The 27,673-nt window shown below is 40.9% G+C and overlaps 5 protein-coding genes across 5 annotated transcripts in view; 2 read left to right on the top strand and 3 right to left on the bottom strand.

Moving 5' to 3' along the window:
* LOC108073037 (uncharacterized) overlaps positions 1-16,062 on the bottom strand; it is a 58,344-nt gene extending 42,282 nt beyond the window's left edge. Inside the window, exon 1 of the mRNA XM_070284108.1 lies at positions 16,058-16,062. The gene's annotated coding sequence lies outside the window, so the exon portion shown is untranslated. The remainder of the gene's footprint in view (positions 1-16,057) is intronic.
* CCHa1-R (CCHamide-1 receptor) lies at positions 281-19,029 on the bottom strand. Its single transcript, XM_017164227.3, has 9 exons — positions 18,683-19,029; positions 6,968-7,541; positions 4,490-4,716; positions 4,331-4,434; positions 4,056-4,265; positions 3,011-3,114; positions 2,509-2,646; positions 1,160-1,306; positions 281-1,071 (listed from the first exon to the last, which is right to left on the bottom strand). The coding sequence occupies exons 2-9, from the start codon at positions 7,330-7,332 to the stop codon at positions 843-845; spliced, it is 1,524 nt and encodes a 507-aa protein (XP_017019716.1). The 5' UTR covers positions 7,333-7,541; positions 18,683-19,029; the 3' UTR covers positions 281-842.
* Positions 19,030-19,555: 526 nt separating this feature from the next.
* Positions 19,556-23,028, top strand: eIF3c (eukaryotic translation initiation factor 3 subunit c). The gene is made up of 3 exons (XM_017164475.3): positions 19,556-19,677; positions 19,885-20,012; positions 20,074-23,028. The coding sequence occupies exons 2-3, from the start codon at positions 19,920-19,922 to the stop codon at positions 22,714-22,716; spliced, it is 2,736 nt and encodes a 911-aa protein (XP_017019964.1). The 5' UTR covers positions 19,556-19,677; positions 19,885-19,919; the 3' UTR covers positions 22,717-23,028.
* Positions 23,029-23,134: 106 nt separating this feature from the next.
* On the top strand, positions 23,135-23,802 carry LOC108072898 (TP53-regulated inhibitor of apoptosis 1-B-like). The gene is made up of 2 exons (XM_017164221.2): positions 23,135-23,360; positions 23,428-23,802. The coding sequence occupies exons 1-2, from the start codon at positions 23,214-23,216 to the stop codon at positions 23,548-23,550; spliced, it is 270 nt and encodes an 89-aa protein (XP_017019710.1). The 5' UTR covers positions 23,135-23,213; the 3' UTR covers positions 23,551-23,802.
* A 353-nt stretch (positions 23,803-24,155) lies between these two features.
* LOC121502921 (uncharacterized) lies at positions 24,156-24,401 on the bottom strand. The gene has a single exon (XM_041777067.2). It carries the CDS (start codon positions 24,349-24,351, stop codon positions 24,223-24,225), a length of 129 nt encoding a protein of 42 aa, XP_041633001.1. The 5' UTR covers positions 24,352-24,401; the 3' UTR covers positions 24,156-24,222.
* Positions 24,402-27,673: the final 3,272 nt, after the last annotated feature.

Here is a 27,673-nt window from a genome sequence, read left to right as displayed (position 1 = left end):
TTCCCCTTCTTTTTTTCTGAGGTCACGACCGGCCAGCTTTGTTGTTGATGCCTCAGCCAGGAGACAAAGTTTTCCGGACTCCTTAAAGTTGTCCACAAGCTGCCACAGATGGATGGTCTCTAAGTAATTTAATTTCCCATAAATTTCCATGACTTGTTCACGCTGCGGGTTTTCGGGTCTCACAGCTCATGTGGCGGCTTCGAGTGACTTTTCCAGCGACAGATGAAAACAAAGTTTTCTAACGCACAATTTACATTTATTTTCAACTAGTTGATGGCACATAAAAATGTATTTACAAAGTTTCTTTAGTGATTAGCTATAAAAGTGGAGTTTTTTCTTTTCCATATATTTTATTTTAAACGCATTTAGTTGTTTAGCTTAAAGCCGTGCCACGGCTGCAATACTTTAGTTTGAAACAGACACAGTTTACATTTAGGCTTAAAATCTATGACATAAAAAACATTTAGTTTGTATTTACATTCCATGAAGGTTTACTAGCAGCTTCTAGTTGATTTTTAGCACAAAATAATCATCTGTTGGGAGTGATTTATTTAGTATTTCAGGAGTGTTACTGTATTAACCGATCTAACCAATGAATATTCTTTAATCTGTATTTTGTTAGGCAGAAGCCTTTACCGATTTTATATAATTTAAGCCTGCCCAAAGCTGACTTTAATTTCTAAACAAATTCTCTTAGCTAAAGAATTTCTCTATTTAAAAAAACCTCAGCAGGTAAATATGCCACCTTTAACTACTTTTTGATCTTGATAGAGTGTCTGTCTCGCTGCCTGACTTCCTGTAAACTCCGTTAAAGTCCCACTTTTAGTCCTGATCCTGTAATTTCAATTCAACAAGGATTCCTGGAACTTTGGTGGGTGCGAACGTTGGTGCTGCTGCTGACCAAACTCGTTCAGAGCAGCAAACTCATATCCTGGAGGTGGTGCCTCATTGTGCCCCGAGGCTGGGACCATAGGCATGGCCAATGGTGCCAGGTCCACGGCCGAGATGGAGGCACCATTCTGATTGCCACCGTTCGGCAGCGTGGTTATCGTTGTCTCCTGCAGACGACAGCTGTCCATTGAGGGTGCAGGCAGTAAAAATGATGGGAATTCCGGGATTTTTCAGAATCTACTATTGAGGAGAACAGGACTTCACTCACCTGCGTATGGTGCTCTGGTAGCAGGAGTGACGCGACTGGAAGCGCTTCGAGGCGGTGCTGGTCAGCGAGGTGTCCCGGTGCATGCAGAAGGTGTCGTGCTGGCCGCGCTTCTTGCGTCTTCCGCTGGCTCCACGGCAGAACAGATATCTGCCGGCGGAAGGAGGAGGTTGGAGAAATGGGGGGTGGCGGTCAAGGGGAGGTATATTCGCGTTTCATAAAGAATATTTCAAAAATTTCACTTGTCTATGTGTGGTGGCGTGTTTTTGTGGGGTGTCTTAGTATTTACACAGAGGAAAAATATCTGCAACATAACTAAATATCACTTTTAAATTAAATTTAAGGGATTTATCTATTTTAAATATTTTATTTCTTATTTTTTTCACATTTTTAAATCATTTCAAATCTTAGTAAAATTTGAAAAGTTTCCCCTAATGAATATTATTTTTTCTTGAGATTTTTCTAACATATTTTTAGGTTTCAAAAATGTTCATTATTTATTAAAATTAAATTTGTATTATCTTTAATATATTTTCTATAGCTTTGCCATATTTTTTCTCTGTGCAGTCGTGGTTGTGTGCCATTTTGTGAGCTCATGCGGGAGCAACAAACAATTCCAGATTGCAATTTAAGAGCAGAGACACTCATATCGAAAGGGAAGTTGTGCACTTGGTCAATGTGTGCGGTTCAATAAAAGTTGAGAGAAATATTACAGAAAATCAAACAAATAAATAGAGAGAGTAGGGGATACACCACACATTTCACAGTTTGGATAAATTGAACTTAAAGATTAATTGAATTAAAGCTGAAACACTGCATTAATTTCCTCACTTATTATTTATGCAGCGGAACTCTCGCGAGTCCATAAATCATATTTTTTTAAAGAGACAACTATTGAAATATTTAAATAAATAAATCTGACACAAAGAGGAGAGTTTAAAGGGAAGAAAAAAATATACAAAAACCTGAAACAGAAAAAAAAACATATCAAAGGAATTTTCAGATCACGTCCAAAATGGAAATTGACAACCAAACTATGAATTCTTTTCCTTTTTTTCTGCTTAAAAACTCTGTGGGGTGCATAGAGAACTTTCAAGTCACGCATGTTGGCTCAAATGTTTATGTTTTTTGGGTTCTTTTTTCTTTTTTTATACGGAAGTTATGGGTTTTGTTTAGAGAGGGAAAGATAGAGAGAGATAAACGGAATGGCAGTTGGCTTACGCTTACAGTTACGGGGCTACAGATTGTTTATTGATTTACCGACCAGCGAGTACCCAGTACCCCGTACCCAGTACCAGGTATCGTTGGGGGTGGCTTATGCGGCTGGTGGATTGATGTGAACGAACAAATACCTATTGAAATGCTTGCGAAAGGCACCGCTGACGAAGTACAGGGCCACGGGATTGGCACAGCTATTGGCAAAGGACATGCAGTAGGCGACGATGCGCAGGACATGCCAGAACGCATTGTAATCGTCCTGGGCGGTGGGCCTGTAACAAAACCAAGGAAGAAATAGGGAATTTAAGGCACAAACAGAAACATAAAAAATGGGAGGAGAAGGGAGGTAGTCTGGAGTTATGTTGGGGCCTCCCATAATGGAGATATCAGCGGGTAAATCGATTGTCCTGCAGGCGAACAAGTGTCGGACAAATGGCAACAACATTACTCATACGCAGGACTCTCTTCACCCTTATCGACTCCTTTGTGAACATGCAAGAGCCATGAGCCATGGAGCCATGGAGCCATGTGTGTACGCCATATCCTTTGCTGCTGGCAGGTTCCCTTTTATCCGCTTGACAAATTGACTTTCCATCCATTCATTCATGTTTAGAAAGGAGCAGGACCAACACTCACCAGAAGTAGAACCAGAGGAAGAAGACGTGATAGGGGAGAAAGCAAATGCCGAAGATGACAACGAAGGCCAGCACTGTGACGGCCACCTTGCGACGGGCACGAACCTGAAATGAAAACAGAAATTTATGTTAAGTGATGTGAGAAAAGGATATCCTGTTATTACAGGACACAGGAGATTTGGATGCTCTTAAAAAATATATATATAAAATATTAACAAAAAGATTTATATTAAATCAGTAAAAGTCTATAGAAGTCCTTAGGTTTCCCTCTGGTATCTTAGGGATACAGCTCCTTATTTTGTATCTTTTGGCATCTTCGAGTTTTTAAACATTTTTCAAAGCTTAACTTATTTATAATTTGGTAACATAATAAAGCTTTTCATATATTTTTAAATTTATTAAATAACTCAAAAGCACTTCGTTCTCACTGAAATAATTTCTTATCAAGTTTAAAGAGTATTTATATTTATTTATTAAACTAAACTTAATTTCGTGACCTTGCCAAGCTTAAAAGACTCTCATAAATAACACCTCTAACTAAACTTTTGTGGTAAACACAACTTTTATAAATACATAGAATTAAATACAAGGAAAGCTTAGACGAAACCACAAAGAAACAAGTAAATAAAGAAAGAAAAACTTCTAACAAGCTGGAAATGTAATCCCTAACAATTTGGCTCCTGATATATTATACCATTGCGCTGTATTTATTCACCAGGAATTTCTATTGATGAGGCAACACATGTTTTTTATGTACATTTTCCCCCTAAAAAGTTCCTCAATTTATTTTCCAACCAATTGAATTGAAATTCCAGAGCGTTGGTCAAGTCAATATGAATATTTTATGCCGCCCCACAGAAAGGGCAAAGTTTTTGCGCACTTTTTCTTTCTTTTTTTTTGCTACAGCAGCAAAATAGTTGTGGAAAAAACTTTATAATTCACTTTTATGGAGTTGCCCGCTTTTTTACAGTTTAGGGTTCAATGATTGATTTCAATTATGAATACTTTTTAGGGGGCATAAATTGAGTTACGTGCTTAATCCTCACCTGACGAACGGCTCCCTGGATCTCGCCGGGGACACTGGCCGAGTACATGAGATGGAGGGCAATGAGCACGTAGAAGGCAGCTATGACCACCAGAGGGATGGCATAGTAGACCAGAAAGTGTAGCATCACCATGGTCTTGGGATAGTTGGGGCCCCACTCCTCCGGATAAGGATAGCAGATGACAATGGTCTGCTTGTTGATACCAAAGTTCTGTTGGGTAAACAGAGTAAAATGAATCAGGAAAGGTTAAATAGATGCAAGAGAGGATTAGCTACCTTGAGTTTACTGCCCAGCAAAGCTGGCATGCCACAGAGTATGGCCAGCAGCCAAATGGACACTGCTGTGGCCAGGGTCATCCTGGTGGCTCGCCTACCGCCTCCTGGAAATATTCTTAATAATATTTTAAGCTCTTGTAACTCTGTTATTTTACCCACCATGAGCATGAAACTTCCTCAGGGGATCCACAATGGCAAAATAACGATCCCCCGATAAAGCTGTCAGCGTGAAGACCGATACTCCAATGGACACATCCTTCATGAACTCCGACAGACTGCAGAGGAAGCTGCCAAAGGGCCAGTACTCCACGGTGTAGACAGTGGAGGCCAGGGGCACTGTGGTGATGATAACCAGCAGATCCGCCAGTGCCAGTGATAAAATATAGCTGAAAGAGGAAATTTAAAGTCAAACTTAAACACACCCTTCTCCCGGGGAGGCGGTAAAGCGAAAGGAATCCCATGGATTTATGCTTCATTTTTTTGAGATAAGTAAGCTGCCTGCTCATCTTCCCTCTTGTCTTTCCTGTGGCCAGCACGTGTCCTTGAAGTGTGATAAAAATGTGGCGCCTTTGCTTGATTTATGTTTTGCAAAGTTTTAGGCAAATTTAAAATATATAAAAGAGGATATAGCGACACTTGCAACAACTGCTGACTGTGGAGGAGTAATACAATGACCATTAAAATTGATTTATCTAGCAGAAGCTATGTTAAGTGGGGTCTAAGAGGGGAGTTTGAAAAGTTAGTGGGGCTTGAAATATTAAAGAAACTAAATAAGATCCTATTTTAATAATTTTTAGTATTTCAGGGTTTTTCTTCTTTTTAATAAAACACAAAACTCTCCATCAATTTAACTTTTTTTGATAAACTATTAATCAAAAAACCTAAAATATATTCTATAGACTTTCTTAACTTAATTCAAACCCCTTAAACCACCCTCGCATCTTCACAAAGACAAAAGAAAGCACATTTAACTATTTTTATTTTTGAGCTCCTGCCTGGCAGTGGCACACTTAAGACCACAGTGGCACCGAATAAATTGCCAACAGTGGCAATTCTGGTCATGATCGCATATAGTAATTTCGCCTTTATCCCAAAACCTCTTTCCCCTCAACCCACCCCCCCGCGCTTACCATAAATAAGCTGCATGTGGCACTTTGTTTGCCACGTTCTGGCTTTCAGAAGGAAATGCAACACCAAATTACGTTTTTGTGGCCCCCGGGCAAAGCCGATAAGGGTCTCCCGTCTCAGTCCCTGCTATCCTCCAATCCTCTCCAGCACTTGGCACTTTTAAAGCCAAGTTACCGGAGTAACGAAATGCAATTTCAGCGTAATTTGATCAGTTGACATTCCCCCAACGGTTGGCCTTTGGTGAAAAGCGCCAAGCGAGTTTTATGTGAGTTAAGCTCAATGCAGAATCGGATTCATGAAGATTCCATGGTCAGCTTAAAGTGGCTAATACATCCGGCTTTAAGTGCCTTCATATACGAGTAGTGTGCTGCCAACAATGTGGAATGTTTTAATTGGCCAGAAGCCCCAACAGGCCGCCGCCAACAGGCACAGCCTCGCAACTCGCTGCCCTCAGGACGAAGGTCATCGTTTTAATGATGAACTCGTGTCACTAATAAACTTCCTCTTGGAGCCAAGCTGTTGCCTCTAGAGAGCATAGTGCTTAAGATATTTACTCAAGTCTTTTGTGGGATGCAAGGCCAAGAAAAATTACTGGTAATACGGCTCTTAAGTGGGGCACTTAAAGAGTTGTATTAATACTAAGTTTACTCTCAAAATACCCTCTAAAAACTTCACTCTGTTTTTTGGGAATTGTCTAAAATAGGTAGAGGTATTAGCTTAATAATAAAATCCTCTTCCTAACAAGTCACTTAACTAAAAACCCTTAAAGTAACTTACTTTAATACAACGCTTCATTGGCTTCGACTAGCTTTGGAAATCATTCTAGACTTCAGAGACGCCTTTAATGTATTGCCTAGGCTTCCCTTCAAGTACTTCGACTTTCGTTTCCACTCTCATCTTCCACATAAGGTTATTGTCTGCCTGAAAATCATATTTATGCTAGCATGTGTGTAATAACTTGATTTATGGCACACACATACCCACAATAATGTATGCAGCACAAAAATCTACAACAGACACGACTAATTAGTTATCCCAGAACCAAGCAACTCAACAGCTGCCAATCGATTTGCGTGGGTTTCCTAGTGAAAGGGAAATTTTAAGCAATTTCCAGGCGGAGACGGTAACAGCATTACCATTATCATCACCGGCTGGTTGCCTCCTGTCCTGGCCTAGATGTCACTTAATTAACTAAAGGCATTTTGTGAGCCAAAAAACGGTGGAGGAGCAGGAACATGTTTCAGGCAACTCGTGACATTTGCCGTTTGCATGCATAATTTGGCGCACACTCATCGCCACCGGGGGAGATACCATCAGGCATATAATTAAATTCAATTTAAGTTTGCCATAAATCAAAAATACATTTTCAAACGAACAGGGAAGCCAGGGAAACGACTAGCTGATGTCCTGGAAAATTTACTACGAGTTTGGCTAGGCTACTATCCTTTAAAGCCTTATCTACCCAGCTTTTCTCTGGGATAAACAAAAACTTTTCCCCAGGACACTCACGTGTTTGGAACATTCCGCATCTGCCGCACACTGAGGAAGACCACAATCAGTGTGCCATTGCCCAGGACGCCGACAACGAAGATCAGGGCAAACAGGATGGGCACGATGTAGGTTTCCGGCCTTCGGCCATAGGGCACGTAAGGAGTCTCTGTAGGCGCCACACCGCTGAGGTTGTCGTAACCCGAAGTGAAGTCGGTATCCAAGAGCGTCCACTGGGTGGAGGTGGCCAGCATGGCCATGTCCCAAATAGCCTGGGTGATGTTAAGGGGATTGGAGAGCAGAGACTTGTCCAGGTCTAGATCCTGGTCCCCCTGCGCCGTCATGTCCAGTTCCGATTCCATGCTCACCAAATTGTTAGCTATCATTGGGGAGGAGGGATCTCCTAGTAATCCTGGTGGGGCTTCTACTGCTGATTCCTTTCGTTTCTCTCTCGTTTAATTTTATTTCTTTGCCAACGAAATGGAAATTGTTTAAGCCAACTTGATTAATTCATCTCCTTCACGGCTCGTTGGCTCGTTGGAGGCTGCTGCTGCTCCTGCTGCTCCTGCTGCATATCTGCATCCAAAGCTTATAGCTGCAAATAGTGGGAAAAAACAATGCAGTTTGTAACGTTAAATTGATTCAAATTGCTTTTGGTTTTGCTTTAATGGATTCATGTGCAGGAAATGCAATTATTTAGTATTAAATTCCGTCAGCCCAAATAATATAAAAATATTTCAGATGCCATTAAATGGTTGATATAACCCCATATGTTTACTTTTCTATTTCCATGCATATATGTATATTTATGGATCTCAATTTATTGGTTTTAATTTGAACAGCAAACACAAGTGTGTGTTGTTCTAAGGCAAACTTGAAAGTTTCTAAAGCTGAGAAAATTGGTAAAAGTAAATTAAAGTTTAATTGTTTGTCAGAGTTTAATTAAGTTTAGTTTATGGGCTAGACTTTGGGGTAATTGTTATTTTGAAAAGTAAAAAAATAAAAATAAATAAATTGAAATGTGACTAGCATATTCTTAGTTAAGATATAGTACTTTAAACTCAACTTGCATTTACTTAAAATTTATTTTACTAATAAAATTTACTAACTATTCTGCTAAAACTCCCTTGCTTTCCTTAAATTCATTGAATTTTCAATGCAAATACATTTCTCTTCCCCTTCAAATACACATTTCCTGATTCCTTCAAAGTGCATTTGAAAATCCCTCTAATTTAACCCTTCCCCTTTCGCTAATTTGGCATTCTGTTTCCCAGATTTTCTCTCAAAAGACACGTGCTAACTTTCCATTAAAGCCACCAATCTGAAAGTATCCATAGACGATGGCAACCAGGACGACAAGGAGAAAGAGGGCTTTATGTTACAGATTTATGGCATTAGCGTGGAATTTCTTATCAACTTGATGCTTGCCTTTGCTGCTCGGGCTCCTTGGCAGTCCTGCCTGCGCCAACACTTCAAGGAATGCATATCCTGTCATTACATTTCCAGCCATTAACCACATACTCACACACATACTGTGATACAGTGACTCATAAAATGTAACTGACGCCCACAAGGAACTTCAATGGACTTGGACAGCCGCAGGAAATGAACACTTGAGATTTTGTTTTAAAGTTTTTAAAAATAAAGAAAAAATAGAAAAAACCTATACTTTTTAAAAGATTAAAGAACTCGTTTTCCTCGCATTTCACAAATATATTTTTACAATAAAAACCCAACCATCTTTTATTGCTTTTCTTCCCTTAAAATTTTCCAACTTCAATGTCAAATCACAATTTTTATTTCAATTTTTTCTCGAGTGCATCACGAATCGGGTAAGCAGGAGAAAACTCTGCGTAATTGAAATCTGTGCGTTCGTTCGGCTTTTGCCTTCTTAGCCCAGGCTGTCATTCCTTTGTAATAAAAATATGAATGGCCCGCCGCCATCTTCTGTCGTTTTCTCGGCCAGGTGAATGTAAACATCCGGACAAATACCCGTCAGCCGGCGACCTTTCACCTCCTTCCTGCGAAGTGAGGTGCATAAAGTCCGGATGCCATCGAGAATAATATAAAGAAAGTGTAAAACAGATGCCTTAAAAATCAAATCCGTATGAATGCATAAACACAATTTGCATAAACCAGAAAATTCAACGCCTCTGTTGCCACAAAGTTGCTTGCAAAGTGCTGAGTTTTCGAAGTGAAAATATTCATGAAAAGTTTACATTTTCCACAAATATGATTAAAGTTTACTCCCTGGAGTTGAATTATTTAAATGTGTTTTGTAAGAGTAAATTAAATTTAATATTCTGTACTCAATATTCAATATGCTGTAGTTTCAAAAGAGAAAAACTAATTGAGATCCTCTGGTGACTCCAATCAGTGGAAAACTTCTAGCACAGAAACTTTGTCTTGGCCAAGTTCAGGTAAGCAAGAGGTTAAAAGTTTTCAGTTAGCTGGAAAAATAGTTCTCTACAATTTGTGAAAGTTAATAAACAATCACCAACTGTTGTTTTTACTAGCTGCTAGTTAATAAAAATTGATTTTTAATGAATTTATGGCCACAATTAAGTTGGCTGGCTAATTGCCTGCGACATAAAAACCCATAAAAGTCAGGCATTATTAATAGAGAGTGAAATTCAAACAAAAAAAAGTGGCATACATGGCGTATGCGTAATAATTTATTAAATTTCTATTTAAGCTGTCAATTAAATGTAGTGACTTGCAGTTGCTATTAATTAGCATTAATTGTTAGTGTTGTTGAAAGGCTTAATTATTAATTTGTTAAACAATTAATTACTTTTCTATGAATACATAGATTTTATAATTGAAGGAATACCTTTTGGTGTCCCTTTGATTTGCAAACTTCTTGTTTCTTGTTTCTATTCAGTGGACATTTTCCTAAGACTTCATGATTTAAATTGAATTAATTTCACTGTTGGTGACCCTTTTCGGTATGGCTTCCCTCGCAATTGCGAATATTTTCGAAATGCAAATGAAGTTCAAGAACAAAGAACGAACTAATTAAGTATTTTCAAGCAAAAGCGGAAAATTGCTAGAATATTTCTCAACTGAAAATGGCTGCTTGATGAGCCTGTTGAAATGTCAACATTGTCCGCATTGTTTGCTGCTCAACTTAATTAATTTGTTAGCAAAATAATAACGCAGAACCAGTTGGGGATGAGGAGGAGAAGGAGGATCATGGATGTGGCGGTCAGGTTTATTTGCCCAACACTTAGCTAATTGAATTTCGACACTGACACTGACTGAAGCCCAAATGATAAATTATTCCCTTTAAAGTGGCCAACATGCCTTAATGTCACATGTACAACATACATTTCTGCGCCATAAATATTCATGATTCGTACGAAAATTGATCTATTTCGGGATCGCACAGCCATTAGGCTGACAAATAAACCTGTTAGCCAATATCAATAACTGGCTTACATCGCTCCAGCAACTCCAAAATAAAATAAAAAAACAAGGCGAGAAGTGTCGTGATTTATGGCATCGAATGGCCGGCAGAAGTCCGCTTATCTGGTGGCCATCTGGATGTCAAATATTTATGGACTTTCAGAGAGTGCTTCCCCCATGTTTTTACTTTTATTTTTGTACCCTGTAAATGAGGTTTCAAAAAATGTAGAAGGGTGCTTACCTAGCTTAAAAGTTAAGCCTTTAAATTCATAGAATATATAAATAATATTTTTTTTTAAATGTTTCCTTTCAATTGAAACAAGAGTTTATAAGATAGAGCCTTAGGTTGAACTTATCTCTATAAATTTTCTCTTTAAAAATTGAATAATTATATTCCAGGATACCTTTCATTCCATATTTATTTCTGCTGTCTACTCTTTTAGTTACTTGTTATTTTTATATGTGACTACAAGCTCATGAGAGTGCGATTGATAAATCAATGCAATTTATCAGTAGTTCAGCTGCGGACACAACGCCACTTAAAATGCCTCGCAACCCGCAGATCCATCCGCTGGGAATGGGAATGGGGAAGGGGATAGGACTGCGTCTCTTTGGTAGGTGCTAACCTAACCCACTGGCCAAATTTTTATCGCAGGGCAAACAGCAGTCTGCTCACGTGGCCAACGAGGAGAGAGGGAACAGGAATCTTATCTGTCAGCCTTTGGGGACTTAGTGCGTCTCATAATAAATGCAGCTAAGTCGCCTGTAAATGTTTGGGATTGTTTTTTGGGCACACGCACGAATGTTTTGAATAAATAACGCGGTTTTTGGACACTCGTACTCCCCCTGGAAAAGTAATATATAGTCTAACAAAAGGGAAACCCACCATATTTTCCTCTGATTCTTCGGTGTGTGTGTGTGTGCGTGGGAACTTTCAGTGTGTTGTTCATGAAAAATATGCGTACAAAGCGGGAGGCAGGCTTTGGCAAAAGATTTGCGATTGGCCATTTGTTTTCAGCCTTGTAATTGAATACCAGACCTGCCTGCCTGCGACTCTTTTTATTTATTTTTTTATTTATGCAAATATAATGAAAAGAAAACACAATTTTCAATCATTTATTCGGTGAGGATAATAAGCCTATAAATAGCTCAGTAAATTTTCATACTTTATTTGAATTTTAGTATTAAATTCTACTCGGATGTCTCTCCTGCTTCTCCTATTTAAAATGCCAGACAGGGTTATAGATATTTAAGTGTCCACCAAATACCCGCATGTTCGAGCATAAAGCAACCACTAAGGAGCGGTCATAAAAAATCAAATTTAAGCGTCTCCATAAGCCATTAAAATACATTGTCATAGTTATATTTTATTTTTTTCCACTCTCTCCCACTCTCACTTCAGTTGTTCTCGTATATTATTTCCTATTTTCCTCCTTTTTATGAAAATCGTTTTGCCAGTTTGCACTTAATGCCGGTTTGGCAGGAGGGGAAAAAGTGGATATAGTCATAAACGATGGCGGATCGGTGCGGGAAGCTGAGCAATTTCGATTGTCATTATCTAGATAAATTATTTATGTAATCGCTCGAAACCATTATTATATTTTGTAGAATTTCTCTGGGCCCTGCGGCAGAGCCAAAAGGCATTTTGAAACAATTTTGTTTTCCACCCGCAAAAAGGGAAATCGATAGGCAAAAACCAGGGGCGACAATGTTAATAATTTAGCTGAAAAATGTAATAAAATCTGGGGCCCGAAAAATAAGCAAATTGCGGCAAAAACTTCGCATTAACGTATATAGTATATGGCGCATATTCTGACGTATCCTCTGGCATATCCTTTAATACGAGGTTGGCTTGCCGACAACGCAATTAGATTTTGTGACGTCTCCATACGGTTCGGGGGGGCGCAATTAGAGTGCATTACAGTGTCTGAATGCGAACTTTAGTTTGTCGACAAAAACAAAGCATTCGCAATTGTCTGAAAACTTTTTGCCAAGCGAAAAAAATACACTTTACATAAATTTTTCCAGATAAATATCTTAGTATTCAACAAGTTTAGTTTTTATTCGAAGAACAAAGCCTTTGATTTGTAGTTTAAGTATTTTTACTTCATTAATTCTTTGGATATTCATGATAATTTTATTTTTAATAAATCTTTTCATGTAAGTACAACTTAATGTCAAATTCAAATTATTTTGAACTAAAAAAAATTTTAAATAATTCTAAATTTAACCCTTTTATCATAGTTTTAAATGAGTTAATATAATAGTTGTTGTTCATATTATGTCCCCATATTTTTACTTATTTTATTACCTAATTCTTCGAGTGTACCTCCCCAACACAATAAATTTATTTGCATGTGTTCCTCATGTGCTCTTACTCGGGCCATTAGCAGACATACTATACGTACTATATAGATATAAATATATATAGCTACTATATAATTTGAGAGCCCAACAGTTGCCAGCAAATAAAGCAATTTTGGCGCCTCTGTTCTCTGTCTTCACTGCGAATTTAACCTAATTGGAAAGGTTACATTTTGGGGGCTTGGCATTTTTAATATTTGCCAAGTATATGAAGAGTTTAAATTTTCATTCAGTGGATGGGAAGAGCTTTCACCTCCTGGTTAGAAACATTTAATTAAATCATTTGGCATGTCAGACTCCTGTTTATTGCCTTTTATTTTATACGCTCGATCATTTTGTGCCATTTGTGCCATTTACCAGGACTAATTGCCCGCTAAAAAGTGCCAATTTTTCCTTTGCTTTCTCTTTTTTCCTTTACATATTATTTTTTTTTGGGAGGAGGACCGAGCAGAGTCCTTTGCACGTACACATACAAATGAAGTGGAGTGTCCGACACTTGATTTATATACTTGAGTAATGGATGTCGCACACACATAAAGCCGGCTGGACAAAAGCTTTTGTTTTTTATTTTCGTTGTTGCTGTGGGTGACAATTTAAAATATATACACAGGGAAACAGAAAACGAAAAGGAATTTTAAATGGTTTCTACAGGGTGTGAGGAAAATACTAAATACTCTTTAGTTTAGTTGGGAAGGTTAGAGCTTTAAATAAATATTGTAAAGTCCTGGGAATGAATGAGTTTTTTTTTAGAAAAACTTAAAGGTCATGTGGCTGGTTTGTCATTCTCTAAAGGGTAAAATAAAGGTTACAAATTAAGGCGTGGGAAAGTGAAAATGTGCTCAAGACCTTTCTTTAATGAGAGGGGCCCAGCCTGGTTAATTAGCCTTATTAATTTCTCACATTTTTATTCGTTTGCCCAGACTAAAGATCTCTCTTCCCCGAATTTAATACTAAATGAGGGATTACACAATTTTAAAATATATTTTCTTAGGCACAAAATTAAAGGTAGCTTTGTGAAATTAACAGCCAAACTTTAGCTTTAATTTCCTACATTAAAATTAAAACAAAGACAACCAAACTTCTTGATTTAGAGAGCATGGTTCCGCCAGGAATTAAGCACCTTGACTTTACAAACTTTTCAGACTTGAAACAAAAGAGAGTATCCACCGAACGAACTTTAGCTTAAAATTGGGACTCTTCCTTGGTCTTTAAATAATTTGCTTACCATTTTTCATATGTCTGTGCCATTTGGGTTTTTTCCTCAGCAGCTATCATTAATTTAAATTTTATTTTATTTTCGCGCCCGCGACAAACAGAACCTAAATGCCACCAATTTGCATAATTCAACATTCTCGCCTCAAAGTCCTTAATTTCCTCTTGTTTTTTCTTTGGTTTTTTCCAACGCTTTTCCGCCTAGTTTGTTGACATTTCTTTGATGGGCGTAGTAACGCTCTCTAGCAGCTTCATTATTCAGCAACAGCTGGTGGACAGGAGGGATTACCAGGAGTAGGAGGAGAGTGAGGCCATGACTCCTCGACACATAAATTTGACTGACTGACTGACGGACACGCCGCACTTATGCCTCAATCCATCCCGGAACCTCCATCTCCCTCCCCCTGGCGACATCAGCACATATATCATTTTCATTTTGTAATTTGTCTCTCACCCTTGGAGCTCGAAGCTGTTTCGGTCCCGGCTTTCGGCATTTCGACCCAGTCACGGGCCATTTTGTGCACAATGGCCCCCAGTTAATTGGTTGGGTGTTGCCGTGGGTGTTGCCACCTCTCCCCAACCGAAGACTAGGATCCTGGCGAAGGCGCCCCCATATTAAATTACATGACAGCTAACATGAGGTGCTAACTTCCCTGCGTTGAGCTCATTAAATGTGTAAAATAAATGGGGCAATGGAGGCGGCAGGCAGAGGCAGGGCAGGCTTTCCCTGTGGTGAAAAATGCGGAAAATTCAGTTCCGCTTATGCAATTTTAATCATTCTACTGCGATTCATGTTCAGCTTGTTGATTTTTACAAGGAAGAGGAAGCGATTAAGCCACAAAACAAAGCAATTATTTCACATGACTGATTGTTGTAATTATGGGAATTTTTTTTAATTTTGGGTATAATAAATCGATATATGTGAGAAAAAATGTATATAAATAACATGAGAGATATGTTTCGGTTACATTTTCAGTTACAAATTCGAATAAAGTCCTGATTTCAATTCTCTAAAGTTTCTGTATTAATTTTATAAGGTATTATTTCATGAATTTCTAGGCAGCTAATATCAAAATCCTAACCATAATAGTTTTACTTTATTAATTAATTAATTTAAACTTAAATCCCCTCTCTAAGCACCAAATCAAGTCGTCTATTTCCCCCTTAAAAGCTTATAATTGTTATGTTAGTAAGCCAAGTTTGTAAACATTAATCTCTGAAACCCTTAGCTCTGCCCTTCCAGTGAATTCCGAAAACCCAATTTTCTTAAAACACCAAACGATAAATTAATTCAAGCCAAAGGCTAAGACATCGCACACTTTTCATATTAGAAAAGCGGAAAAGTCGCCGGGCATTTAATTAATTCGAAGCGTGCGCGCTATCAGGAATGCTCGCTCCTCCCCAGAGCAGCTCCCGGCGTTAGTTCGTCCGACTTTACTTGTATTACTTGTCTGTTTCACTTTCAGTTACTTAATTAATGAAATGTACTACTACTGCTGCACTCTCACAAACACGAAAATATTCATAAACTTTAGTAAAGGGGAAAAAGGATAAAACCATTTAAAATTCTGCATTTGTGCAAGGCGAGAATTTGCGGTTTCGTGTTACGCACAACCTAATAATGCTAATTGCATATCGGGACTGGCTTTCCAACTTGGCTAAATGGCTGAAATGGCATTGGTCGAGAAAAAAATATGCCAAGCTGGGGTTAAATGCATTTGGTCATCAGCAAAAAATAAAGGAAAATGAAAAGCTTAAAGGTAATTGCTTAGAATAAACCCTGAAAACTTTATTTAAAATAGAGAAGGCAATAAATTTGTTTATGCTTTTAGAATATATGTGCTTTAATCTTCAAAAACCCCATTAAAATTTGCTTTAAACAAAAGCTAAAATCCTTTTCTCTTTCTGACAAAGAAAATCATATCTTTCCCCCCAAGAAGCATTGGCAATTAAATCATTTGCCATTTGCAGATACGAAGCCATCATGCAAATAACTTTTCCTGCAAGAGATTTCAATCGAAAGCGAACACAACAGGACTGTCAGTGTCCGGTTGTCCTGCCAACAAAACTCGGGGCAAACTCCAAGAAAAGTGAGGCACTTGAAAAGTTCCGCATCATTACTCGGGTGTTTTGTGGTGATTGGCTTTTGTATGATCCCGGCAAACAAGAACCGAGTGAAACTTGGGCCGAGGAGTGACAGTTTCGACCCCTCTGATTCGCAGACACTTGAAGTGTCGGGCAAACAGAATCATTTGCCGACGTGCTTTGTTTAGTTAAACGAAAGTTTTTCGAACTAAAACAAAAGAACGAAAACTACTACTACTACAATATCTGCTATCCTACATTTCAATTTAAGTTTCCGTTTGGTTAAAGTTTTTCTCGCTGGGATACCGCGGGTAATACAAGTCTGTAAGTCTGAAGGCCTTGGTTTGGGTTTCATTTCCACCTAATTAGGTGCAATTGTTTGCTGCTCAACTTTCCAGCTCCGACTGTGACGCAAACACCCGCCGCCGCTGCACACCCGGCGTATGCGCATTATAAAAATTTATGACTCATAGAAATTAAACGACTGTCATTCGTATGTATTAGTCGGCGAAATTAGTTTGTCTTAGCAGATCCTGGAGCCAGGACAGGGGGATATACAAATGGGTGTGGGTTACACCCCGTTGTGGGTGCGGTTTCCGAACAAAAAGCTGGAAATGAATACGGAATAGAGATGCATATCAAATCGCCGGCAGCATAAATCAAAGGTAACCCAAATACATAAATATCGCGTAATAAACATGTTTATGGGGGTGAACTTTTAAAGGGGATGAAAGGCCTTATCTAAAAGAGGAATTTTCTCGATTTGTTCACTTGTTTATGTTTCCCTTTAATCCGTTTCCATTTAGTACTTTTTCCGGGATTCTAAATAATGTAGATAACTGGGAGTTTAGCTCGATAAGCAGTCAATATATTGAGCAGTTAAAGGTAATTTTACACAGTTGATTTTTTGAGATTTTCCAGAAATTTACCTCGCAAATAATATTAAAATTATATTATCTAAAGTTAAAGATTCACACCCTTAAATCTATTTAGATTTTATAATTTTGTTGAGCTTTTAAATTATGCAAAAAAACTTTGCTTTCTTTACGTTAACTTTTGTTGCTAAAATGCGAACTTTTGGCCATCCAATTTTTATCTTTTTTAACTGCAAACTTTATCTAATAAATATGTATCATATAAAGTTGAAAATTACCTTACTTATATACATTTACCTTTAGCCTTTTTGGGCGCCTCTAAATACAGTACATAAACTTGCCCTTTAATTAAACTTTTCGTCGATAAGAAGTCAATAAATCCACAAGTTAAAATGTATTTGTTTTTCCGCGGCTTTCGCGCTATTTATTTGCGTAAGTTTTGCCAACGAAAACTTGGCAAGGTGAAGCCAAAAAGCTATTGTTAAATTTTGTAGACACCTTAAATCAATCCGATCCATACGAGTTTTTGGTACATATGTTTCCATCGCGGAACGGGCAGTTCAGGTCTTTGTTTATGGGCGCTAGGCCTCGTCATCGACATCGTTTTTGTTTAATGCTGTCGCGTCGGTTAATTGTAAACAAACTTCTCGATGGACTCGATATTTGGATGGACTTGATGTTTGGATGGATATGGATGGATCGTGTCCAGCAGCACGCCCCGGTTTTATATTTAGATTGTGGGGGCAGCTATTAGATTGTAAATTTTCCCAAGCCCCTTGGGCACCTACTCCTCCGATCGTGCAGCTTATGTTAATGGCACATTTAAGCCCGGCCAGATAGCTCCTCCTCCTTCGGTTGCCAAAAGCTAATAAATGGCACGCGCATCCGATGCACTCCTCCATTTTCATTCCCATTCCACCCGCATATTTACTGTATTTCTGTGCCGGTCCTCGGCACTTGTATAGTTTTTCTTGGTTTTTCATTAACTTGGGAGTTTTTCCGGCTTGTGGCTAAGTGTGTGCAGCATGAAAAGGGTGTTACCCTAAAAAATCCCGGAATAAAACATGAGCTCTGAATCCTTCTGGTTGCAATACAAACCTTTATGGCTTCGTGCAGATAAATTGAAATGAAATATATGCAGCGTAAATGGCAGAACAATAAAACAGAAAACCTGATGGAAATTACTTTCCACATTATCCATCAAATACTGGGATTGTGAGCCACAAATATATAGTTAGAAATATGTATTGAAATTACGTAATCCGCGCTGGAATTCAATCAACAGGAAATCCATCAACATGCAAAGGCAAAAACGGCATTAAAATGGAAATTTCGATGCACCGGGCTAGACTGGTTTTCAAAATGGCCAGGATTTATGGAGTCAGGGGCCAGAAACAAAGGCAGCAATAGCAAAATAACGGAAAGCGGAAGCAAAATAAACAGCACAAGAGCCCAGCGGAAACAGAAACAGAACCCCCAGACCGATTTTGGATGCAAAATGCATATAAAGGCTTTGCTTCCACGCACGATTTACGATTGCCACTGCCGTTTAGGGCCCGGAAAACTACATTTTTCACCGGCCAAGCGCCGATTCAAAATGTCGATAGGTTGGGCCGGAAAATTTATGGAGCCGACACCATCAATTGTTCAGGATAATATGCACACTCGAGTGTCAGGGGGGTGTCAGAAGGCGATTAAGCGAGATTAAGTGATCAATTTTTAATTTGCCATTTTCCGACACCGCAAACAAACAGATTTGCATCAATCTGCAATTATTATTTATTATGCTTACATTTGCGTTTAAGTGTTTTTATGTGTTTCCGTGCTTGTTAGCGATGCCAGGCCCCCTCGCACACGAGATGATGAGATGGGACTTAAACAGGATATGCCAGCGCCAGCGCCAAACGGGAGGAGCACATGAACTTGAACACTTGGCCCTAATTTTGTTTACACACACACACACTCAGCACACACGCGGGAAGAATTGGAAATAAATTTATTGAATTCTTTTTAGCAGGCGAAAGCACTTGAAACGCTATAGCCGGATATTGGCATCAACACACCGCACCGAACATCCGAAAATTCCGTTTTTGAACTTGAACTGTCCGTCGGAGCGAAGAGAGAACGATGCGACTTGTTGGCGCGCGCGAAATCGTTTGCCGTTTGGTTTTTGTTTCGGTCTTGCTGGCTGACTGCATGTTGTTTTGGCCAAGAAGTCCCGTACCCGCCCGCAATTGATCCGGAGATTGGACGGGGCGCCAAAATGCCGGCTAACGCGTGCGCATGTGCTGCAACATGTTGCGGGGGCGAAATGTTGCAGCCATTTACTGCCCCAGACTTGACTTCTGAACTGGCCTTGATCAGTGATTTGTATTTTTTAAATAATGTTTATCTAATTACCCGTATAATTTTACCAATTTTATGTTAGAGTTATTATTTATTTATATATGTAAGCGTTCTATTTGCCATTTCTATATATTACCAACATAAATTGTTGTTGTTTTAACTATTTATCGTAGTTTTACTAAGTTTGGCGCACTATTTAAAAATTGCCGCCGAAAGTATACAACAATCGAGCGTTTTAGAGTGCCCAGCTGCTGCGATTTTATAATCGACTATTCGATTTTTTATGCGATACATCGATACGTATTAGCTGCGGTTTGAGTATTAGCTGTGGTTCGCGTATAAAAATATATCGATTTTAGGGGGAAAGCCGAATTTCATATATCTGGTCACTCTTTTTGATGTCTTGTGCATTCGACAGCGTTTAGTTTTGCTGTAAAAATAGTAAGTTTTCGTGAAAATCCAAGCCCCACCCAGGTGAAAACGTGCCCAGCCGAGACCGGCGAGCGGATTTTCCGAAAGGTCATGGGGGAACCGGCGAGAAACTTGCGAATTCATTTTCGCAAACGCCATGTTGGCCGAGCGGCCAAACATAACCTCAACCAGGGGCGAGAAATTATGTGGCCCGAAACTAATAGATTTGTATTCCAGGTGCAGACAAACGGCCGCGTGGAAAGTCAACGAACATGTCGCGCTTCTTTGCCAACGGGTCCGACTCGGAGTCCGAGTCCAGTGAGGAGGAGGTCCAAGCGACGAACTTCAACAAAGCGAGCGCCTTCGTGAGTACCACCATCCATTGCTGTGGAGTATCCGGTCTTAATCCCGCTTTCCCCCCATTAGCAATTCAGCGACGATGAGGAGGAGGTCAAACGCGTGGTGCGCTCCACCAAGGAGAAGCGCTACGAGAACCTCACCAGCATCATCAAGACCATCCGCAACCACAAGAAGATCAAGGATATCCCGAACACGCTGACCAGCTTCGAGGATCTGACCCGCGCGTACCAGAAGGCGCTGCCCGTCATCTCGAAGGAGGAGAACGGCATCACACCGCGTTTCTACATCCGCTGCCTCGCTGAGCTGGAAGACTTCATCAACGAGGTGTGGGAGGATCGCGAGGGCAGGAAGAACCTGTCCAAGAACAACTCCAAGTCGCTGGGCACGCTGCGCCAGAAGGTGCGCAAGTACATCAAGGACTTTGAGGACGATTTGTCGCGTTTCCGCGAGGCGCCCGACCAGGAGAGCGAAGCCGAGGATGAGGTGGCCGCCCAGGACAGCGACGGTGGCGATGCCGGCGACGACAGCGATGTGGGAGTCAAGCGCGAGGCCACCGAAGCCGCTCCCAAGGCGGCCAAATCGGCGCCAGTCAAGGCTGCACCCGCCGACGATGACGATTCCGATGATTCCATTGACTGGGACTCGGATTCGGAGAGCGAGACGGAGTCGTCGGACGATGAGAACCAGTACCAGAACATGCGCGAGCGCTTCCTTAAGCGCACCACCGAGAAGGAGGACAAGGACGATGACAAGAGGAAGGACAAGCGCAAGGAGCAGAAGGTCAAGATCCGCAAGCGCGCCGAGGATGATGAGGATGGCGAGTGGGAAACTGTGGTCAAGGGTCATGTCGTGGAGAAGCCCAAGATGTTCGAGAAGGACGCCGAGATCGATGTGCCCTTGGTGCTGGCCAAGCTGCTGGAGATCATGTCGGCGCGCGGCAAGAAGCGCACCGATCGCCGCCTGCAGATCGATCTGCTGTTCGAGCTGAGGGACATCTCCGACCAGCACAACCTCGGCACCGCCGTCTCCGTGAAGATTCACTTCAACATCATCTCAGCTATCTTCGACTACAACCAGAAGATCTCCGAGCCCATGAAGCTGGAGCACTGGGCCCTGCTGCTGGAGGTGATGCAGAGCATGATGAAGCTGCTCCTGGCCAATGCGGACATCAACATGAGCGAGAGTGTGGCCGAGGAGCACGAGGAGTACGCCGCGGCGCCCTTCTTCGTTCGCGGCTGCCCCCTGGCCGCCGTGGAGCGACTGGACGATGAGTTCACCAAGCTGCTGAAGGAGTGCGATCCCCACTCGAACGACTATGTGTCACGGCTGAAGGACGAGGTGAACGTGGTGAAGACCATCGAGCTGGTGCTGCAGTACTTCGAGCGCTCTGGAACCAACAACGAGCGCTGCCGCATCTATCTGCGCAAGATCGAGCATCTCTACTACAAGTTCGATCCCGAGGTGCTGAAGAAGAAGCGCGGCGAGGTGCCGGCCACTACTGGCACCTCTGTGGAGGTTATGGACAAGCTGTGCAAGTTCATCTACGCCAAGGACGACACGGATCGTATTAGGACTCGGGCCATTCTGGCGCACATCTACCACCATGCCATGCACGACAACTGGTTCCAGGCGCGTGACCTTGTGCTGATGTCCCATCTGCAGGACAACATCGATGCCGCCGATCCCGCCACCCGTATCCTGTACAATCGCATGATGGCCAACCTCGGTCTGTGCGCCTTCCGCCAGGAGAATGTGAAGGATGCGCATCATTGTCTCGTGGACCTAATGGTCACCGGCAAGCCTAAGGAGCTGCTCGCCCAGGGACTGTTGCCCCAGCGCCAGCATGAACGGTCCGCCGAGCAGGAGAAGATCGAGAAGCAGCGCCAGATGCCATTCCACATGCACATCAACCTCGAGCTGCTCGAGTGCGTCTACCTGGTGTCCGCCATGCTGCTGGAGATTCCCTACATTGCCGCCCACGAGTTCGACGCCCGCCGCCGCATGATCAGCAAGACGTTCTACCAGCAGCTGCGCTCCTCGGAGCGCCAGTCCCTGGTGGGTCCCCCGGAATCGATGCGCGAGCATGTGGTGGCCGCCGCCAAGGCCATGCGTTGCGGCAACTGGCAGGCATGCGCCAACTTCATCGTCAACAAGAAGATGAACACCAAGGTTTGGGATCTGTTCTACGAATCGGACCGAGTGCGCGAGATGCTGACCAAGTTCATCAAGGAGGAATCGCTGCGCACGTACCTCTTCACCTACTCGAACGTCTACACCTCGATCAGCATTCCGTCGCTGGCCCAGATGTACGAGCTGCCCGTGCAGAAGGTGCACTCGATCATCAGCAAGATGATCATCAACGAGGAGCTAATGGCCAGTTTGGACGATCCCAGCGAAACGGTGGTGATGCATCGCTCCGAGCCGTCGCGCCTCCAGGCCCTGGCCATGCAGTTTGTGGACAAGGTCACCAATCTGGTGGACGTCAACGAGAAGGTGTTTGACATGAAGCAGGGCAACTTCTTCCAGCGCGGCAACATGGGCAACCGTGGCGATCGTGGCTACAACCGCAACCAGAACAACCAGGGCGGCAACTGGGCCGGCCAGCGGCGGGGGTCCGGCAATCGCAACCGCAACCAGCAGCGTGGCCATCACAAGAACCAACAGCAGCAGCACCAACAGCAACAAGTCCAGACCATCGACGAGGAGTAGACGCTGCAGCCTCCATTCTATCCACAACAGCCTCCTCCTTCTCGTCTCCACTTGAAAACATAACAAATTTGTAGCTCTCGGACTATATACAAAATGGAATGGCCATGGACAACCGGAGGGGCTAAGTGCAGGCAGACCTCCGGTTCGGTTGCACGACTGGATCGGAGGTCTGGTTCCCACCATCGTCCGCTGACCGTTGCCCGTGCTGTAGCCACGTCCCAAGTATAAATTTGTTTACGTTAAATGATAAATAATGATAACTACATTTTGTATCAAGTCTAAAACTCAAGAAAAACCTAAAAAAAAGAAAAATTTGTTTTATTTTGGGAAATTATATTTATTTTTCCTGAAAATTTTAAAGTTGTTCGTTATACAAGTGTGACCAGTCACGGGCTTGCAAGGCGTTAGGCCATTTTGAGCAGAACAGGCAACGGGCACCTTGTTCCGGCGCACTCTTAAATAATCAAAAACTATTTAGTTAAAACTTCTCAGGAATAATGAATAGCATTGGCAAGGACTGTGACGAACTGAAGAAGCAGTACGACGCCTGCTTCAACAGCTGGTTCTCGGAGCAGTTCCTCAAGGGCCGGACGGATGACTCGGCATGCGCGCCAATCTTCCGGGTTTATCAAGAGTGCGTCAAGGTGAGTTTGCTGGGAGTTTCTTTAAGCACATGGTTAGGCAGCAATTAACCCAAACTTTGACCCTCAGCGCGCCATGCTGGAGCAGAAGATAGACCTCAGCAAGATCGGGGCGGAGTACAGCACGCGGTCGGAGTACGAGGGCGCCGGGAGCAGTGCTGCCGGTGGCAAGCAGCAGGGCAGCAAGAGTTGACCCGTAACACCGGTCGGAGATACTAGTGGCCTCCCCACCGGCCCCGAGGAGCGCCGGCACAAGCGAGGGGGAACGGCCTAGGATGGATACTTGCCACTTGCCCGTACCAGATGCAGCTTTTGTTACGTTCTATGATTCCTAATCAATAACCCTAGACCTTATATAAATTTGGTAGTGAATGTGCGGTAGTTATCCATTAAGTTCAAGCTCATAAACTGTTAGATTGCAATAAAATTTGTTGTATATAGTGTATGTATCCGGTATTTACTACTCATTATTGCAGGGAATAATTTTAGTCAGAAGCTTGAAAGGCTATGAAGGAGTCATTTCCGACCCTATAAATGATATATATTCTTGATCAGCATTAACAGGCGAGTCTTTCTAGGCATATTAAACCAAAAAATAATTTTTAAAATTTTTTTCGAAAATTCAAAATTTGATAAGGGGTTAGATCATTCAAATTTTCAAAAAAAAATTTAAAATTTTTAAAATGTTAAATGCAGTATTTAAATTGGTTAACCTACATAAAACTAATGCCAATTGTTCACCCACTGAGGCATTTGGCTTCCCTCCCAGTTTGATTTTATCATCAAATACAGCGTTAATTACTAAGTTAATTGGTTTATTTTGGTTGAAAAAGGGCTTTAAGGGTCTCGCTGCAGATCCTGGCAACTAAAATTGCCTTGAGTATGGCCTGGGTTCGTAATCGCCGGGTCGGTGTCCTCCCCACTCCTCGTGGTTTGTGCAGGCGGCGCAGATGACCAGAGCTAAGAGCACAAGGATGGAGGGCAGCAATTGCATCTTGATTGTTCTGTTGGAAGCTTTACTTTGGTTTGTGCCAATCAAGCTGAAGGTGCTTCTCTTTATAGGTGAGATTTCCTCTATTATCAGTACAAGTGCTTTCCCTAGTGGGAAGTACTCGATCTCTGTTTGTCTGAAGCTGGGATTCACCTTTTGCCGATAAGAGACAACAAAGATGCGGCAATAAACCATAAACAAACTTATAGAATACTTGGTATAGCCTAATTCATTATTAACAATAAAGGAAACTAACTTAAATGCCGAAATTTCAAACCTGGCTTCTTTCCCAAAATACAACTCTGTGTTGTCTGCTCTCTTCTTTTCTGGACACTTGCTATCCCTCTCTGAGCTGCCTGCCCAGAGTTGCATTTTGGGAAAACAGCCGTTACTTTCGCTTGCTCCTAAATGGTTCGAAACTTGGACGTTTTATAACAGTTTTCAGTTGCTTGCTGCTGGTTTCTGTTCGCCTGGTACCCCAATTAGAGAAACGCCCAAATTGCATAGAAATTGTTGAAAATTTGAATGGGCTGCTGTAATTATTTTTAATTCCTCTAGCTTTAGTTGCGACTTAAATTATTATTTATTTCCCCCGTTAACTGAAAATAATAATATTTAAGAAAATAAAAAATAATTAATTTAAATATTTATTTATTTATTTATTTATTTAATTTATAATTGGTATAAACTATATAACTGGTATAAACATTTATATTTTATTTTATGCATTTATACCCTTTTACCGCCGGCACAGCCATTTGATTGCAACAACAACCTCATTACAACAACCTCCCTAAAGCAGCCATCCAAATTTTCGAAAATTTCCATGCAATTGACCTGCTTTTCAAATTGGGGTAACAGGCGAACAGAAACCAGCAGCAAGCAACTGAAAACTGGTATAAACTGTTATAAAAAGTCCAAGTTTCGAACCTTATGGGAGCAAGCGAAAGTCAGCGGAGACTCAAACCTGGCTTCTTTCCCAAAATACAACTCTGTGTTGTCTGCTCTCTTCTTTTCTGGACACTTGCTATCCCTCTCTGAGCTGCCTGCCCAGATTTGCATTTTGGGAAAACAGCCGTTACTTTCGCTTGTTCCTAAATGGTTCGAAACTTGGACTTTTTATAACAGTTTTCAGTTGCTTGCTGCTGGTTTCTGTTCGCCTGGTACCCCAATTAGAGAAACGCCCAAATTGCATAGAAATTGTTGAAAATTTGAATGGGCTGCTGTAATTATTTTTAATTCCTCTAGCTTTAGTTGCGACTTAAATTATTATTTATTTCCCCCGTTAACTGAAAATTATAATATTTAAGAAAATAAAAAATAATTAATTTAAATATTTATTTATTTATTTAATTTATAATTGGTATAAACTATATAACTGGTATAAACATTTATATTTTATTTTATGCATTTATACCCTTTTACCGCCGGCACAGCCATTTGATTGCAACAACAACCTCATTACAACAACCTCCCTAAAGCAGCCATCCAAATTTTCGAAAATTTCCATGCAATTGCCTGCTTTTCAAATTGGGGTAACAGGCGAACAGAAACCAGCAGCAAGCAACTGAAAACTGGTATAAACTGTTATAAAAAGTCCAAGTTTCGAACCTTATGGGAGCAAGCGAAAGTCAGCGGAGACTCAAACCTGGCTTCTTTCCCAAAATACAACTCTGTGTTGTCTGCTCTCTTCTTTTCTGGACACTTGCTATCCCTCTCTGAGCTGCCTGCCCAGATTTGCATTTTGGGAAAACAGCCGTTACTTTCGCTTGTTCCTAAATGGTTCGAAACTTGGACTTTTTATAACAGTTTTCAGTTGCTTGCTGCTGGTTTCTGTTCGCCTGGTACCCCAATTAGAGAAACGCCCAAATTGCATAGAAATTGTTGAAAATTTGAATGGGCTGCTGTAATTATTTTTAATTCCTCTAGCTTTAGTTGCGACTTAAATTATTATTTATTTCCCCCGTTAACTGAAAATTATAATATTTAAGAAAATAAAAAATAATTAATTTAAATATTTATTTATTTATTTAATTTATAATTGGTATAAACTATATAACTGGTATAAACATTTATATTTTATTTTATGCATTTATACCCTTTTACCGCCGGCACAGCCATTTGATTGCAACAACAACCTCATTACAACAACCTCCCTAAAGCAGCCATCCAAATTTTCGAAAATTTCCATGCAATTGGCCTGCTTTTCAAATTGGGGTAACAGGCGAACAGAAACCAGCAGCAAGCAACTGAAAACTGTTATAAAAAGTCCAAGTTTCGAACCATTTAGGAGCAAGCGAAAGTAACGGCTGTTTTCCCAAAATGCAACTCTGGGCAGGCAGCTCAGAGAGGGATAGCAAGTGTCCAGAAAAGAAGAGAGCAGACAACACAGAGTTGTATTTTGGGAAAGAAGCCAGGTTTGAGTCTCCGCTGACTTTCGCTTGCTCCCATATGGTTCGAAACTTGGACTTTTTATAACAGTTTATACCAGTTTTCAGTTGCTTGCTGCTGGTTTCTGTTCGCCTGTTACCCCAATTTGAAAAGCAGGCCAATTGCATGGAAATTTTCGAAAATTTGGATGGCTGCTTTAGGGAGGTTGTTGTAATGAGGTTGTTGTTGCAATCAAATGGCTGTGCCGGCGGTAAAAGGGTATAAATGCATAAAATAAAATATAAATGTTTATACCAGTTATATAGTTTATACCAATTATAAATTAAATAAATAAATAAATATTTAAATTAATTATTTTTTATTTTCTTAAATATTATAATTTTCAGTTAACGGGGGAAATAAATAGTAATTTAAGTCGCAACTAAAGCTAGAGGAATTAAAAATAATTACAGCAGCCCATTCAAATTTTCAACAATTTCTATGCAATTTGGGCGTTTCTCAAATTGGGGTACCAGGCGAACAGAAACCAGCAGCAAGCAACTGAAAACTGTTATAAAAAGTCCAAGTTTCGAACCATTTAGGAGCAAGCGAAAGTAACGGCTGTTTTCCCAAAATGCAACTCTGGGCAGGCAGCTCAGAGAGGGATAGCAAGTGTCCAGAAAAGAAGAGAGCAGACAACACAGAGTTGTATTTTGGGAAAGAAGCCAGGTTTGAAATTTCGGCATTTAAGTTAGTTTCCTTTATTGTTAATAATGAATTAGGCTATACCAAGTATTCTATAAGTTTGTTTATGGTTTATTGCCGCATCTTTGTTGTCTCTTATCGGCAAAAGGTGAATCCCAGCTTCAGACAAACAGAGATCGAGTACTTCCCACTAGGGAAAGCACTTGTACTGATAATAGAGGAAATCTCACCTATAAAGAGAAGCACCTTC

Source organism: Drosophila kikkawai, chromosome 2R (assembly GCF_030179895.1).
Source record: "Drosophila kikkawai strain 14028-0561.14 chromosome 2R, DkikHiC1v2, whole genome shotgun sequence".
NCBI lineage: Eukaryota > Metazoa > Arthropoda > Insecta > Diptera > Drosophilidae > Drosophila > Drosophila kikkawai.
The sequence above is the reverse complement of the archived record's forward strand: the minus strand, read 5'-3'. Positions and strand labels throughout refer to the sequence as shown.

Excerpts from the sequence above, each read along its gene's own strand:
- LOC108072898 (XM_017164221.2), top strand. The coding sequence starts at position 23,214 with ATGAATAGCATTGGCAAGGACTGTGACGAACTGAAGAAGCAGTACGAC. Across the intron at positions 23,361-23,427 it reads TTTATCAAGAGTGCGTCAAG|CGCGCCATGCTGGAGCAGAA; the intron begins GTGAGTTTGCTG and ends TTTGACCCTCAG.
- CCHa1-R (XM_017164227.3), bottom strand. The coding sequence starts at position 7,332 with ATGATAGCTAACAATTTGGTGAGCATGGAATCGGAACTGGACATGACG. Across the intron at positions 4,435-4,489 it reads GAGGAAGTTTCATGCTCATG|GAGGCGGTAGGCGAGCCACC; the intron begins GTGGGTAAAATA and ends GAATATTTCCAG. Across the intron at positions 3,115-4,055 it reads TCCAGGGAGCCGTTCGTCAG|GTTCGTGCCCGTCGCAAGGT; the intron begins GTGAGGATTAAG and ends TTTTCATTTCAG.
- LOC121502921 (XM_041777067.2), bottom strand. The coding sequence starts at position 24,351 with ATGCAATTGCTGCCCTCCATCCTTGTGCTCTTAGCTCTGGTCATCTGC.
- eIF3c (XM_017164475.3), top strand. The coding sequence starts at position 19,920 with ATGTCGCGCTTCTTTGCCAACGGGTCCGACTCGGAGTCCGAGTCCAGT. Across the intron at positions 20,013-20,073 it reads TCAACAAAGCGAGCGCCTTC|CAATTCAGCGACGATGAGGA; the intron begins GTGAGTACCACC and ends TCCCCCCATTAG.